Source organism: Myotis myotis, unplaced genomic scaffold, assembly GCF_014108235.1.
Source record: "Myotis myotis isolate mMyoMyo1 unplaced genomic scaffold, mMyoMyo1.p scaffold_m19_p_21, whole genome shotgun sequence".
NCBI lineage: Eukaryota > Metazoa > Chordata > Mammalia > Chiroptera > Vespertilionidae > Myotis > Myotis myotis.
The window spans coordinates 669052-682888 of NW_023416326.1; the positions used below are offsets into that span (position 1 = coordinate 669052).

Below are 13837 nucleotides of genomic sequence, written 5' to 3' on the forward strand. Positions count from 1 at the left end.
TCCAGCCACGCCCCCTGCTGCCGGATCCGGCCTTCGATTGGCGGGCTGGGCCGAGGGCGGGGCCGAGGGCGGGGCGGGGGCCTAGGCTAGGGGCGGGGCCTGGACCGGGCCGGCCCCCGCCCCCTTTGTCCGCGCGGTGGTGCGCGCTGGTGGCGGCGAGGTGGGCGGTGCGCGCGGGCGGGAGGTGTGCGCGCGGGTCCCCGGCCGTCCCCGCTGCGGCGCCGCGCCTCCCGCCTCCCGCCGCCTGGGGCCCCGGCCCCCCCGGACCCGGGTCCCCGATCCCCGCCCCGACCCCGGCCATGGCCGGCCAGGGGGACTGCTGCGTCAAGGTGGCCGTCAGGTAGGGGCCGGCGGGCGGGGAGCGCGCGAGGGGCTCGGGCTTTGTGTCGCGTGGGCGAGGGGCCGCTGGGTCCCGGAGCCCGCACCCCGCACCCCCCGCCCCGGAGGAGGCGCCGCGTGGGCCCCGCGGGCACCCCGAGCGCGGGCTGCGGGAAGGCGGCTTTGTTTGGGTGGTCATGCCGGGCCCCCTCTGGGGAGCCCTTAATGATCCGAAAATCGAACAAACAAGGAAATCCGGTATTTCACACCCAAGCCCTGGCCCAGGCGGGGCGTCGGCGTGTTTCCTCTTCGCCTCCCCACGGGGCTGCTGTCTCGCAGCGGGATGTCGGGGGGACATTTCCCCTCGTCCCCCCTCCCCCCTCGCCCGGGCGGGCTGGGTCTCTCGCTCTGGGTCAGTCCGGGCCGGCAGCTCCCCGCCCGGGAGCCTGCAGACAAAGATTGGTGCCTGCTCCGTGGGGAGGCGAGGACCCCGCTGTCCCTGCCCCGGGCGGAGAGGGCAACTGGGGACAGAGGAAGGGATGTACCTGGGGCTCCGCCTCAGGGGCCGCCCAGCGCGTCTGGGACCTGAAGGGATGGCCTGACCTTTGAGGTTGGGGAGCGGACAGGCTGGGGGGGCGGGGAAGGCTGCAAAGTTGAGCACCAGGTGCCCTTTGTTGGGGGAAGACCCCCCTAGACCACACGCCCTCTCGCTGTCCTCGTGCTGGGTTTGTCCCTTGGAGGGGGGTCCCCATGAGGCAGGGGCGGTGGAGAGGAATGCCCAGCCCTGGGTGGTGGGTGGGGGTCTGGGGTCCAGGTCTCTGAGCCAGGTGGTAAGTGACCCATATTCCAGGAGCCCGGGAAAGGGGGGGTCACCTAGACGGTGGTAAAGCGCCCCCCCTCCTGCCCCAGGACACAAGTCCCCAGCCACCTGGCCAGGCCCCTGCGGCCCAGAGAGAGGGGGGTCAGGGGGGCTACCGCTGGGCCTCTGGGGTCGAGGCTGGGAGACCAAGGTGCCCACTCCCCCCACACCGCCACGTGCCAGGCTGCACCACTGGGGTGTCGCTGGGGCACAGCTCTGCCCGCCCAGCAGACAAAGGGGAGCCCGCAGGTGCCTGGTGGGCTGGCGGGCGGGGCCAGGCTGCTGCAGGGCTGACTTTGCAGCAGGAAGCGGTGGAGGTCGAGGGAGGGAGGGAGGGAGGGAGGGAAGACGGACAGATGGGGGTCTGGGTGGGGGTGGGGTAGGAGCGAGAAGTGTAAGTCTGGCATCGCTAGCAGACCGGAGGAGTCCGTGTGCCCAGAAAAGCCCCCACCCACCACCAGGAACCAGGCTTGGGGGTGGGGGGTCTTTGCTTTCGACTCCATCTTGCAGGAGAGCGCCAGCCAAAGCCCCCTCCCTGTGCCAGAGGGTGCCCCGGGGCGCGGCCAGGGGTGGAGGACTGAGGGAGAGAGAGCTGGGGTTCCCTTCCCCCCCAACAGAGGTCCCTGGGATGCTTGCCACAGAAAGGGGACTGGGCCCGCCCACTGCACCCCATTCTTCGCAGGGACTGGCCTCATCTCTGCTGCCCACTCAGCTCGCCCAGGGAGAGGGGGGTGCCCACTCCTCGCCTGAGCTGCTGATTGGGTGACGGGTGGGGGGATTCGAGAATCAGACAAGCCCCGGTTTCAGGGCTCCTGGAAGGTGAGGGCCCGCCCGGGTCGCCCTCCCACCTCAGCGGGAGTGCCCGCCTGGCACACGGCCTGGCACACGGCCTGGCACATGGCAGACCTCAATGGGCAGCGGGCCGTGGAAGGCACACATGCCGGACACAGCTGAGGACGGGCCCGGCTGTCAGGGAGAGTTCCTCGGTTCCCGGGTCCCCCGCCAACCCCACCCCCACCCCCAGGAACCTCTTGCCCCCCTAAAGCACCGCATGGGGGGCTGGAATAGACTGGGGACGACCGAGGTTTGGGGGTCACCGAGGCTTGCCCATCACCGGTGCCGTGCTCTCGGACTTTGTACAAGTCCCTTCTTTTTTGTTTTTTAATATATTTTTACTGATTTCAGAGAGAGAGAGAGAAACATCCATGATGAGAGAGAATCGTGGACCGGCTGCCTCCTGCACGCCCCACACTGGGGACGGAGCCCGCAACCCGGGCCTGTGCCCCGACCGGGAATCGAACCGTGACCTCCTGGTTCACAGGTCGACACTGGACCGCGGAGCCGTGCCAGCCAGGCTGGAGTCCTCTCTTGTCTGTAACTGGGCTGCTTTCTGACGCCCTGTGAGCATCACTTGCCCTGAGCCCAGCGTCCAGCGAGCCCAGGTCCAGCTCATGGGGCCCGGAGGCCAGGGCCGGGGGTTGCGGGGCAGCTTTTAGCCCAGCTGAGAAGTGCCAGGCCCAGAGCTCCAGGGACCAGGGCCAGAGCCGCTGTCCTGTCCGCCGGTCCCTGCAGAGGAGGCCTGGGCTGGGGCAGAGCCTGAGGGGCACTTTCAGGACCTGGGCTGTGGGGAAGGGGGTAGGAAGGTCTAGGTGTGAGACCCCCCCCTAGAGCCCCCCCCTCCAGGCCTCCTGGATCCTGGCCCCTCGGCCTCTGCACCCTTGGCACCAGGAGATGGCCAGGCCAGGGCGCATCTGCCCGCCCTCCCTCCCTCCACTAATCCCCTGCAGGATAAGGACCTAGAGCCGGCCTCCCCGGGGGAGGGGGCGCCGCTGCCTCAGGGCGGGAGAGAGTGTGTGTGTTGGGGGGGGCAGCTGCTAGGAAGTGCAAGCTGGCAGAGTTCAAATTGGGGAAGGAAGCCAACCACATGGCATGTTTATTTAAGACCCTTCTTCCCCCCCCCCCCCCCCCCCCCCGCCGCCTCTGGGCCCCCACCACGGGCGCCCTCAGTGCGGCCTGACCCCCTCCCCTTATCTCTGCCCCATTTCCTTAAGCTTCCTTCCTTCAGGCTGCTGGGAGGGGGGGCCTCGGCCAGCGGAGCAGGGACTGGGAAGAGGACTGGGGGGCGGGGGGGGGGGGAGGGGCTGCCATATTTCCCTAGTTCCCGCTACTCTGACATCGTCCGTGTCCATCTGAATTTTGGATCGAGAGAATTGGTGACTGCTCTGGCCCATGTGGCTCAGTGGATAGAGTGTCAGCCTGGGGACTGCAGGGTCCCGGGTTCGATTCCGGTCAAGGGCGCATGCCTAGGGCTGCCGGCTCGACCCCCAGTAGCGGGCGTGCAGGAGGCAGCCGATGGATGATTCTCTCATTGATGTTTCTCTCTCTCCCTCTCCCTTCCTCTCTGAAATCAATAAGAATATTTTTTTAAAAAAGAGAGAGAATCGGTGACGGGACGGAGAGACCGAGGAGACAGAAACAAGCGTGTAAGGGCCGCGCCGTCCCACCCGGGCCCCGGGCAGGCGGCCCCCCAGACCTGAGCCCTTGGGGAGGCCTCCCGTGCAGGCACAGGGCTTATGTCATCGCAAGGAAGTGGCCTGTAGGAACCACAGCCCCGGAAGCCGCTCCCCTCCCCCGCCCGGCAGCCGACCTGATTGGATGAAGGCTTTTCAAAACCTCTACCGGAGAGAGGTGGGGTGGGGCCGGGCCGGGGAAGTGTCCGGGCGACACCCTCACTCTTCCATCGCGGGGCGCAGGGCAGGGCGGGGCCCCGGGTGCCTGTTCTGTCCGCATCTGGGCCTCAGTTTCACCCTCCGCAGAATGGGGACAGCGGGTCGGCTCCTCAGCAGTGGGTGGGCATAAAGTGTTTGGAAATAAGCCCTGCCCGGCCGGCCGGCCTGGCTCCGTGGTTGAGCACCGACCGACCTAGGAACCAGGAGGTCACGGTGCGATCCCCAGTGGGGGGCATGCAGGAGGCAGCCCATCCACAATTCTCTCTCATCATTGATGTGTGTGTCTCTCTCTGAAACCAATAAAAATATATTAAAAATAAGATAAAAAACAAATCCCGCTTCCCTCTCGTGCTGAGGGAGCGTCAATTCCCCTGGACGTGCGGTCTCCGTCCTGTTCCCGAGACGGTGGCCTGGGCCCGGGGCCCATGTGGGGGGCGAGGCTCCCCGTCCCCGCGGCCCGCGCTCAGCCCTGCCTGTTGCTCCGCATTCCTCCGCAGGGACCGTCCCCAGGGCCCCTGCCCTGAGCTCCCCCCCCCCCCGCCCCCCACGTGCTGATGCTGTCACACGCCAGCTCTGGGCGCCGCAGCTCCGTCTCCCGGGAGGTCATGGGAAACCCCGCCAGATGCCCTGAGACCGGCGGCAGCTGAACGGGTCCCTGAGCTGGGCTTGTGCTTCCCAGGCTCCGGCCCCGGCCTCGGACTCACACGGGCGGAGCATGTGGGGTCTGTCCAGCTCCGGGCAGGGTCTGGCCCCGTCTCTCGGCTCCTCGCACCCCTGTCTGCTCCCCGACTTCTGACTGTCATCCCGCTCTGCTGGCCCGTTTCCTCCCCTTGCCTGATTTCAGCCTTTCTGGGGGTACCCTGGGGGGGCCTTGGACAAGGTTCTCCCCCAGGTGCCCCCCCCCAGTGGACCGCCTGTCCCTGAGCCGGACTCTGGGGTGAAAGAGGAAGGTCCAGGACCCCCGCCCCCCAGGAGGGAGTGGGTCACAGCTCTGAACCCCGTGCTCCCTGAGCTGACACCCGAGGTTTCGCGGAGGTTTCCCGGGGGAGCCCAGGCCCCTCTCCCCGGGCCTGCAGGGGCCTCCGCAACCCATGCCCTTTGACCCCACAGCACAAAGCCTTCTTGTCTGGGGTCCTTTCTCTGAGGGCGGCGGGGAGGGTCTGAGAGGCCAGGAGAAGGTCTGGGGGAGGGGGACGGGCAGCGGGACCCTCTGGCTGCCACGGGCTCTGTGCTCTCCCCTCTCTGCACCCCTGCAGCGAAAGGGCCAGCACCCCCGATGGGACTCACACCCTGTTTGATGATTCGATTTTTAATATATTTATTATTATAATTTAAAGAAGTATTTCTTTCTTGATTTCGGAAAGAGAGGAACATCAGTGATGAGAGCGAATCACTGATCGGCTGCCTCCTGCCCGCCCCTCACTGGGATGGAACCGTGGCCTGGTTCATAGGTCGATGTCCAACCACGGAGCCACGGGAACGGAACCCTGACCTCCTGGTTCCTCGGGTGGCTCTCTGGCCTCTGTGGGAAGAGGAGGCGTAGATGTCTCCTCCTCGGGGCTAAGTCAGCTCATGGCCCGGTGTCTGCGCCCCAGACTCCCCCGGGAGAGCGGATCCTGCCTCAGCCGCCTCCCGGCTGGCGGGCTGCCCGGCGTTGGAGGAGGATGCTCTGTCTGCTCAGAAGGCCTCCGCGGGCAGGCGCACCCGGGTTCTGGCTCCGCGCTCCCCTCCCGGGGCTGCCGGTCGGACCAGCCGGGCGGTCTCGGGGGGGGGGGGGGGTCCGGTTTCTCCAGCCGCCCTCCCGCCCGGGTGCGGGGCCCTCAGCCGGCTCCGCACAGGATGGCTCGAGTCTCACGTGACTTGGGGCGCGTGAGAGCCTCGGGGAAATGGGGAGGTGCGTGTTGCAGGGTCGTCCTAACCCATGACGGGGTTCGCTTGCACCCCTGAGCTGGGCACAGGCTCCCAAGACTCTGAGTGCCCTCGGGGACCAGGGTTTCCAGGAAGAAGCCTGTGTCTGGCCGGCCCGGCCCCCTCCCGGGATCGGCAGGAGCGAGCAGGCAGGAAGCTTATCTAAATCCCTCCCGCCAGGCGGGCCGGCTCCCCTTTGATCTGGCTGGTCTCTGAGCTGGTCCCTGACAGGTCACCCTGCAGCTCAGTGACTCAGAGAGCCAGGCAGACCCGAGGTCACGGGCCGTGCCATGTCCCTGCCACGTGCACACGCACACACACACACACACGCACATACACACACACACACATACACACACGCACACACACCTTCACGAAAGAGCGTCAACCGGCTGCCTGTAGGCCGGGCGGGGAGGCCGGGCGTCGAGGCAACCTTTGCTCGGTCCCTCGGACTCCAAGGCCGCTCGCCCAGCGACGGGGCGATGGATGCGCCTCTCACTTCCCTGTCCCTCCTGGGCCGGCCGGCCCACTGGCCTTCGGGGCTCCAATTCAGGACTCAGACAGGTATTCGGAGTCCCACAGGAGAAGAGAACAGACGGGCTTCTACCCCCCAAGTCCCCACAGCTTCTCCTGAGGGTCTCGGTCAGCAGTTCTCAACCCGTGGGTCGCGACCCCTTTGGCGGTCGAACGACCCTTTCACGGGGGTCGCCTAAGACCATCCTGCAGATCAGATATTTACATGACGATTCATCACAGTAGCCACATGACAGTGACGAAGTAGCCACGGAAATAATTGTATGGTTGGGTCACCACGTGAGGAACTGTATTGAAAGGGCCGGAAGGTGGAGAACCGCTGGTCTCGGTGGTGATTTGGGCCTCCTGAGAGGTGGTGCCAGCCCAGATCTCGGTTCTTTTTCATTCTCACCCAAAGGATATTTCTCCATTGATTTTTAGAGAGTGGATGGGAGAGAGACAGAGAGAAACACGGATGTGAGAGAGAAACATCGATTGGTTGCCTCCCGCCTGCCCCAGACCTGCAGCCGAGGCCCGTGCCCTTGACCGGCATCGAACCCGGGACCCTTCAGTCCGCAGGCCGCCACCGCTCCAGCCACGGGTGCTCCCAGCTCTCCTCCTGGGCTGGGTCAGGGCGGAGGGCTGGTCAAGGTGGTCTGCCTTGGGACCGTGTTACTCTGTCTCCATGTGGCCTTGAACCCAGTTACTTAATTTCCCCCTGGGTGTGGCGGGCTCAGCCACGGGGGGAGTGGAGGAAGCTCTGGGGCCTGCAGAGAAAAGGGCCGGGAACGAAGCTGACCTCCATCGTGCCCCGAGTTCCTTGTTGTAATATCACAGCCGTCACCTGGCAGTTGGCTGCACCCTGAGGAGCTCAAGGTCAAGATGGGGGGGCAGGTCGCTTAGAAGACAAAGGAGGGGGGCCTGGCCAGCGGATTGGGTGGAACGAATTTCCCCTTAAAAGCTGAGCAAGCCCCCAGGACCCCACGGTCACCGGGCGGAGCCTGGGGGGCCGCGACTGGCTGGCTGCGTGTTGTCACTAAGGATGGGGTGGGCGTGCGGCGAGCTGGCCCCATCCCCCCCCCTCCTGCCATGGAGCCTGGTGGGGGTCCGGGGCACCCTTTTCTCCTTGGCAGTGTCTGTGCGTCCCCGGCCGCCTCCTCCCGCCTCTGTCCTCCCTCTCTCCTCTGTCCTCCCCTCCTGCCCTGTCCGCCTGGCTCCCCGAGGTCTGAGGAACCGCTGAGCTCAGCTTTTCTTCGGCTCCGAGCTGGGGGTGGGCCCTGCGTGCGGTCTGGTCCCCGCGGCCCGGGCTCACTTCTCGGTGGGGGAGGGATCTGCCAATCACACCCTCAGCGCCCAGCTCCGGCTCAGCTGCTAGCTGGGGAAGCCGGTGCCGGTGCCCATGCCCGCCCGCCCGTGCCAAGTCCTGCCTCTGAAAAGCTCGGCCCTTTCTCCCCGCTCCCGCCGTGCTGGGCGGCCCCTGCCAAGCGGGGAATAGACCTCGCTCTGTTCTGGGAGGTTCCAGGCCTCGCTGAGCAGGGGTCAGGCGGCCTCCCTGCAGGATGGAGGCCCCGGAGGGGAGGCGTGGGGCTCGGGGAAGATGCCCGAGGGGCAGATCCCCGAAGTCCTTGCACGAAGATGGGCGTTCGGTCCCCAAAACGTTACTGACAAAGGCCGGGAGCAGACCCGCGGGCCGCAGTGAGCCAGTGGGACTTTCGCACACATTGCGTTAAATCGTAATTTACCTTGAGGATGGAGGTTTTCTTTAAATGTGTGTTTTTATTGATCTCAGAGAGGAAGGGAGAGGGACAGAGAGAGAGAGAAACATCCATGATGAGAGAGAGCCATGGACCGGCTGCCTCCTGCACACCCCACACTGGGGATGGAGCCCGCAACCCCGGCCTGTGCCTGGATCAGGAATCGAACCCTGACCTCCTGGTTCACAGGTCGGCGCTCAACCACTGCGTTTTTCATGCACCTTAAATTGTGCTCCCCCTCCTCACCCCGGCCCTGGATCTGGCCCACACTCCTCGGTGATTAAACGGTGTTTGAATTGGATCCTCGGCCTGTGGCTGCCGTGGGACCCCCACGGAACTGGTGCCCATGCTCCCTGGAGAACGGGCTGAGAAACCCCTTGCTCAGAGCATCTCTTACTTAAGAGAATCTCCCTTCTCTTCCGCCTCCGTCTCCAGTCACTCCTCCGCGTCCCACTCCTGGCACCGCGCTCTCCCGCATCCTGCTCAGCTGCTCGGGGAAACTAGTGACACACGTGGCCGTGGCCGCAGCCTCCCGGCCGCGCCCCTTTCTCTGGGCACCACCCTCACCCTCCTGTGCCCCGCAAAGCCCCCTGGTGCTGAGAATGGGCTGGTGTGGGGCCTCTCTGACCACAGAGGACCCCACAGGAGGTGGCTGGGCCCACCGAGGGTCCCGGGGTGAATGCCTAAGGGGACCCGCAACTCCCGGGCCCTAACATCCCGGCGCCCCCTCGTCACTGTCCCCTGCGGGCCGGCTCTCCTGTTCCCGGCAGGCGGGGTCCCCGTGGCCTCGGGGCTGCTGGTGAAGGACTGTTCGCCTCCCCACGGGCTCTGATGGGCTCTGATGGGCAGGGCAGCAGCCGTCCCTCTGCCCACCCCCTGCGCCCCACCACCCCGGCCTCGAGGGGCCCTGATTCGATTTCCTCCAATCGCCAGCATGGCCATCTGCCTGGGGTAATTAAATGGTGTTTGAATTGGATCCAGAAATCCCATCGAAAGCGGCCCACGGGGCCGGGCGGGCGTCTGTGGGAGCTGGTCCAACCGGCAAAGCTGCCCAGGCCTGACCCCATGCACCTGGCGCACCTGGGCGCCGTGGGCGGGGAACATTGAGTCCCGAGGCCCAGAGCTCAGGGCCTGCCCGGTGCCTGTGCCCGGCACCACAGCCTGCACAGGTCACTGTGGCTCCGAGGCCACGGCACCCCGTTCCCCTCCGCACGCTGAGCCCTGCCCTTGGCCACACAGTAAAGCGGCGTCACTTAAGATTCGCAAACACACTGCCGGAATGGCTCAGTGGTTGAGCATCCACCTAGGAACCAGGAGGTCACGGTTCGATTCCCCGTCAGGGCACATGCCTGGGTTGCGGGTTCGGTCCCCAGTACGGGGCGTGCAGGAGGCGGCCGTCCCATGATTCTCATCATTGGTGTTTCCATCTCTCTCGTCCTTCCTCTCTGAAATCAATATATATATATATATATATATATATAGCCTTAGCCAGTTAGCGTCAGCCTGCGGACTCAAGGGTCCCGGGTTCAATTCCGGTCAAGGGCACATGCCCGGGTTTCGGGCTCAGTCCCCAGCAGGGGGCGTGCAGGAGGCAGCCAATCAATGATTCCCTTTCATCATTGATGTTTCTGTCTCTCTCTTCCTCTCCCTTCCTCTCTGAAATCAATAAAATATTTTATATATATGACCCCAGGCCACCGTCTGTGGGAGCTCTGGGCCCGGAGCACCTGCCAGGCCCTCCCCGGCCCTCGCAGCGCGGAGCGGGGTTCAGGCTCAGATGGGCTCAGGTGAGCTCAGGCCTGCAGCTCCCAGACAGCCCAGGGCCAGGGCCAGCCCGGGGCAGGGGCAGGGGGGCGGGAGGCCCTGGCTCAGTGGTGGTGGCCGGCGCCCCCGGCCCCGGGTGGGTGCTGGCCCCGACCTCTCTCTCTCTTCTTCTCCGGGTAAATGTTGGCTTAGGGAGCCGGGCCTGACAAGCAGCTCATTGTGAGGGCCCAGCTGGCAGCCAAGGGCTGGCTTGTGCGGGGGAGCCCGGGGGCATTCGCGCCCACCCCACCCCCTTTCGCTTTAGGCATTTTGGGAGGTGCTTTCTGCCAATCCCTCCGCACATGCTCACTGACTCACATCTGGTTGCCATGGTGACGTCGTCATGGCAACGGCTGCTTGGAGGAGGGGGGAAGCAGCTGAGGGATGGAGGTAGCCCCGTCCATGCCTAGCGCCCCCCTCAAACTGATGACACTTTTCTTCCTTTTTGCAAGGGAACCCTTCTCGCCCCCCACCGGGATCTGGGCTGTGGGGCCCCCCTGTGGCTGGTCTGGGGTTCCTGCTACAGGTCCCCACCCTCCTCAGCGAACTTGGCCTTGCTCGATGCTGCAAGGGGGGGTGGGGGGGATGCTGGGAGAGAAACCAGAGCTGCTTCCCAAGAATGTCCGCCAGGCCCTGCCTCGGGGAGGGGGGCGTCTGAGCTGGAGGTGCTCCGGCCCCCCAGGCCTCGGCGAGGCTCTGGTCTCCTCCAGAACGGAGCCCCGGGAGCGGCCAGGCTTGTCCCTCCGTCCCCACCCAGCTCCCTGCTTTGCCGGGGGCTCCCCATGGAGGCAGGAGTGCGTGCTCGTGTCAGCCCGGCAAGGGCGGGGGGGGGGGGGGCTGTCACCTCCCATTGCTCAGCCTGGGCCCAGTCATGGAAACCCCTCCGCCCCAGTCTCGCCTGTCAGGCCGGGCTGACGGGAGGGATTCACCGAACCCTGACCTCCTGGTTCCTAGGTCGACGCTCAGCCACCGAGCCCCGCCGGGCGGATTTATTATTTTACTTTTACAGAAGCTGCCTCTGTCCTCTGCCTGGGGGAGCGATGGCGGAGGGGGAACGAGTGCACCTAAACTCCCTCCCCTCTCCTCCAGCCGGGGGTGCTGGGGGGCGCTAGGGGGGGCTGGGGAGTGGAAGTGCAGGGGGGAGACCGGGCGGAGGGCTGACCGGGGCTCCCGCTCCCGGCAGGATCCGGCCGCAGCTGCCCAAGGAGAAGATTGAGGGATGTCACATCTGCACCTCCGTCACCCCGGGGGAGCCCCAGGTGCTCCTGGGGAAGGACAAGGCCTTCACCTACGACTTTGTCTTCGACCTGGACGCCTGGCAGGAGCACGTGTACGCCACCTGCGTGCGCAGGCTCATCGAGGGCTGCTTCGAGGGCTACAATGCCACGGTGCTGGCCTACGGGCAGGTGAGCCCACCGCGCACCCACCGCGGCCACGCCAGCCTCACCGGCTGGCGACGGGCGAGAGCTCCGCCTCCAGGCAGCTGGGTCTGTGGAACCCAGAACCAGCCGGGACCAGGAGCGCGAGTCGTCCCAGGATGCCACAGAGGGGCGGGCTCTCAGCCGGAGGGACTGCCACGGGGTGCGGGCGGGGGAGTTGGGGTGCCGGCTCACCCCTCCTTGGGTCTTTGCCATGCAGACGGGGGCCGGGAAGACGTACACCATGGGCACCGGCTTCGACACGGCGGCGACGGAGGAGGAGCAGGGCATCATCCCCAGGGCCATCGCGCACCTCTTTGGGGGCATCGCCGAGCGCAAGCGGCGGGCACAGGAGCAGGGCGTGGCCGGGCCCGAGTTCAAAGTCAGCGCCCAGTTCCTGGAGGTACTGCGGCCTCGCGGGGTGGGCAGGTGGGGGACACGGGGGCCGCAAGACCGTGCACGGGAGCTGGGCTCTCCTCCGGGGCAGAGGAATGAGCCGCGGGAGCCACGCAGGCATCTTCAGGGGATGAGCTCCCCGCTGCTGGGAGCATCCAAGCGAGAGCTGGAAGGCCGCAGGGTGGGACACGCGAAGGGATTTCCTGCGTCTGGTGGGGCTTGAGGACCGTGGCTCTCGCCCCTCCTTCGGCCTCCCCGGCCCCGGGCCCTGTCCATTCTGGCTGAGGTCCTTCCTGACCCTCTGAGTCCCCTCTGACCCCCGGAAGGAAAGGCTCCGGAAGGCGCCTGCCTCACTCCGACTCCTGCAAAATCCCAGGTCCAGGGTGAACCGGGAGGGGTTAAATGGTGCCCTGTCTGTCCCGACGGACACACAGACGGACAGACACCGTGGCACCCAGTCCCCCTTCCGTTTCCTCTCCCCCTTCCCGTCGGTATTTCTGTCCTTTAAGGCCACCAACCCCTCAGCTGTGTGAGGCCTGCAGCCGCCCCTCCCCCTGCAGGATTCTGCTCCCTTTCCCCTCCCCAGCCACACCCCCTCCCCCCCGCCTCGTCCTGGGCCAGCAATTCCAAACGCAGGGATGTCCGAGGCCCAGGCCCTCTGAAGTGGGGTGACCGCTCCCGGCCAGGCCCCCTCCCGTGACGGTCTCCCCACATGGCTGGGCCATGTTCGCTCCTGCATGTTGGGCACACAGGCGTGTCCCTGCCCCGCTGTGACGTCATCACCACCAGGCCCCTTAGGGACCACCCCCACTGAGCTCTGCTTCCCCCCAAATCGGGGAGCGCCCCCCCATCCCGTCCTTCCCAGGCAGCGACATCACAGGACTTGCCCAGATCCTGGTCGTGTCTGTATCTGGACCTAGAACCCGAGTCCCCTTGGCGCTGGTTCCCGGCCTCCTGCCGGGCCTGCCGAAGCCTGGTTCCCAGGGGGAGCAGCCGCGGGAGGGCCCCGCCGCCCCCACCCCTGTCCAGGCCAAAGGCCGTGGAACCCAGAACTTGAGGGACAGGCTCGGCCCGGGAACCTCCCAGGGCCTCAGTTTCCCCATCTGCAGAATGGAGCTGGTCTATAGATGTGAGCCCAGCCGCCGTCCCCCCCTCCCCCTCCTTGCTTAGCTCTACAACGAGGAGATCCTGGACCTCTTCGACGCCACCCGGGACCCTGACGCCCGTCACCGCCGGTCCAACATCAAGATCCATGAGGACGCCAACGGCGGCATCTACACCACGGGCGTCACGTCCCGCCTCATCAGCTCCCAGGAGGAGGTGGGCGTGCCCCGGGGTCAGGGGTCAGGGTCGGGGCAGGCGGGGTGGCCATGGGGGGGTGGCCTGACCGCCGCCTCCCTCCCAGCTGATCCAGTGCCTGAGGCAGGGCGCCCTGTCGCGCACCACGGCCAGCACCCAGATGAACGTGCAGAGCTCCCGTTCCCACGCCATCTTCACCATCCACCTGTGCCAGATGCGCGTCTGCACCCAGCCCGACCCGGTGAGGACCCCCGGGCCCCGGCGGGAAGGGGGTGGGGGGCGGCAGCTTGGAGGGTGGAGGAGGCAGGAGCCACGCCCATGCGGGACCCCGAGTCAGCGGCCGCCTCCCGCCTTCTGCAGGTGCACGAGGGGGTGACCGGGCTTCCTGAGGGCGCGGCGCCCCCCAGGGAGTACGAGACCCTCACGGCCAAGTTTCACTTCGTGGACCTGGCGGGCTCCGAGCGGCTGAAGCGGACGGGGGCCACGGGCGAGCGGGCAAAGGAGGGCATCTCCATCAACTGCGGCCTGGTAGGCGCCGGGCGGGCGGCAGGGGGTGGGGGTGGGGTCGGGGGTCGGTGCAGGTGGCCTGGGGTCCGGGCGGTCCCTCCCTGGCCCCCCTCCAGCGCCGGGTCTGCCTTCGCAGTTGGCCTTGGGCAATGTGATCAGCGCCCTGGGGGACCAGAGCAAGAAGGTGGTGCACGTGCCCTACAGGGACTCCAAGCTCACGCGGCTCCTGCAGGACTCGCTGGGGGGCAACAGGTACCAGGCGGGGAGGCGGGGCTTCCTGGGGGTCAGGGTGGGAGGGTTTGAGGGTGAAGGCCCCCGGGGACAAGGAGACCC

The 13837-nt window shown here is 66.5% G+C and overlaps 1 protein-coding gene across 4 annotated transcripts in view; it reads left to right on the top strand.

Annotated features, from left to right (window-relative positions):
- The first annotated feature begins 207 nt into the window (after window positions 1-207).
- KIF21B (kinesin family member 21B) overlaps window positions 208-13837 on the top strand; it is a 34404-nt gene continuing 20774 nt past the window's right edge. For all 4 annotated transcript variants that reach the window (XR_004975061.1, XR_004975062.1, XM_036355120.1 and 1 more), the window contains exons 1-7: window positions 208-340; window positions 11068-11290; window positions 11523-11705; window positions 12869-13018; window positions 13104-13238; window positions 13358-13525; window positions 13641-13756. Coding sequence is in view for 2 of the 4 variants with exons in the window: in XM_036355120.1 (XP_036211013.1) it covers window positions 300-340; window positions 11068-11290; window positions 11523-11705; window positions 12869-13018; window positions 13104-13238; window positions 13358-13525; window positions 13641-13756 (1016 nt within the window). In the remaining 2 variants the exon portion in view is untranslated. The remainder of the gene's footprint in view (window positions 341-11067; window positions 11291-11522; window positions 11706-12868; window positions 13019-13103; window positions 13239-13357; window positions 13526-13640; window positions 13757-13837) is intronic.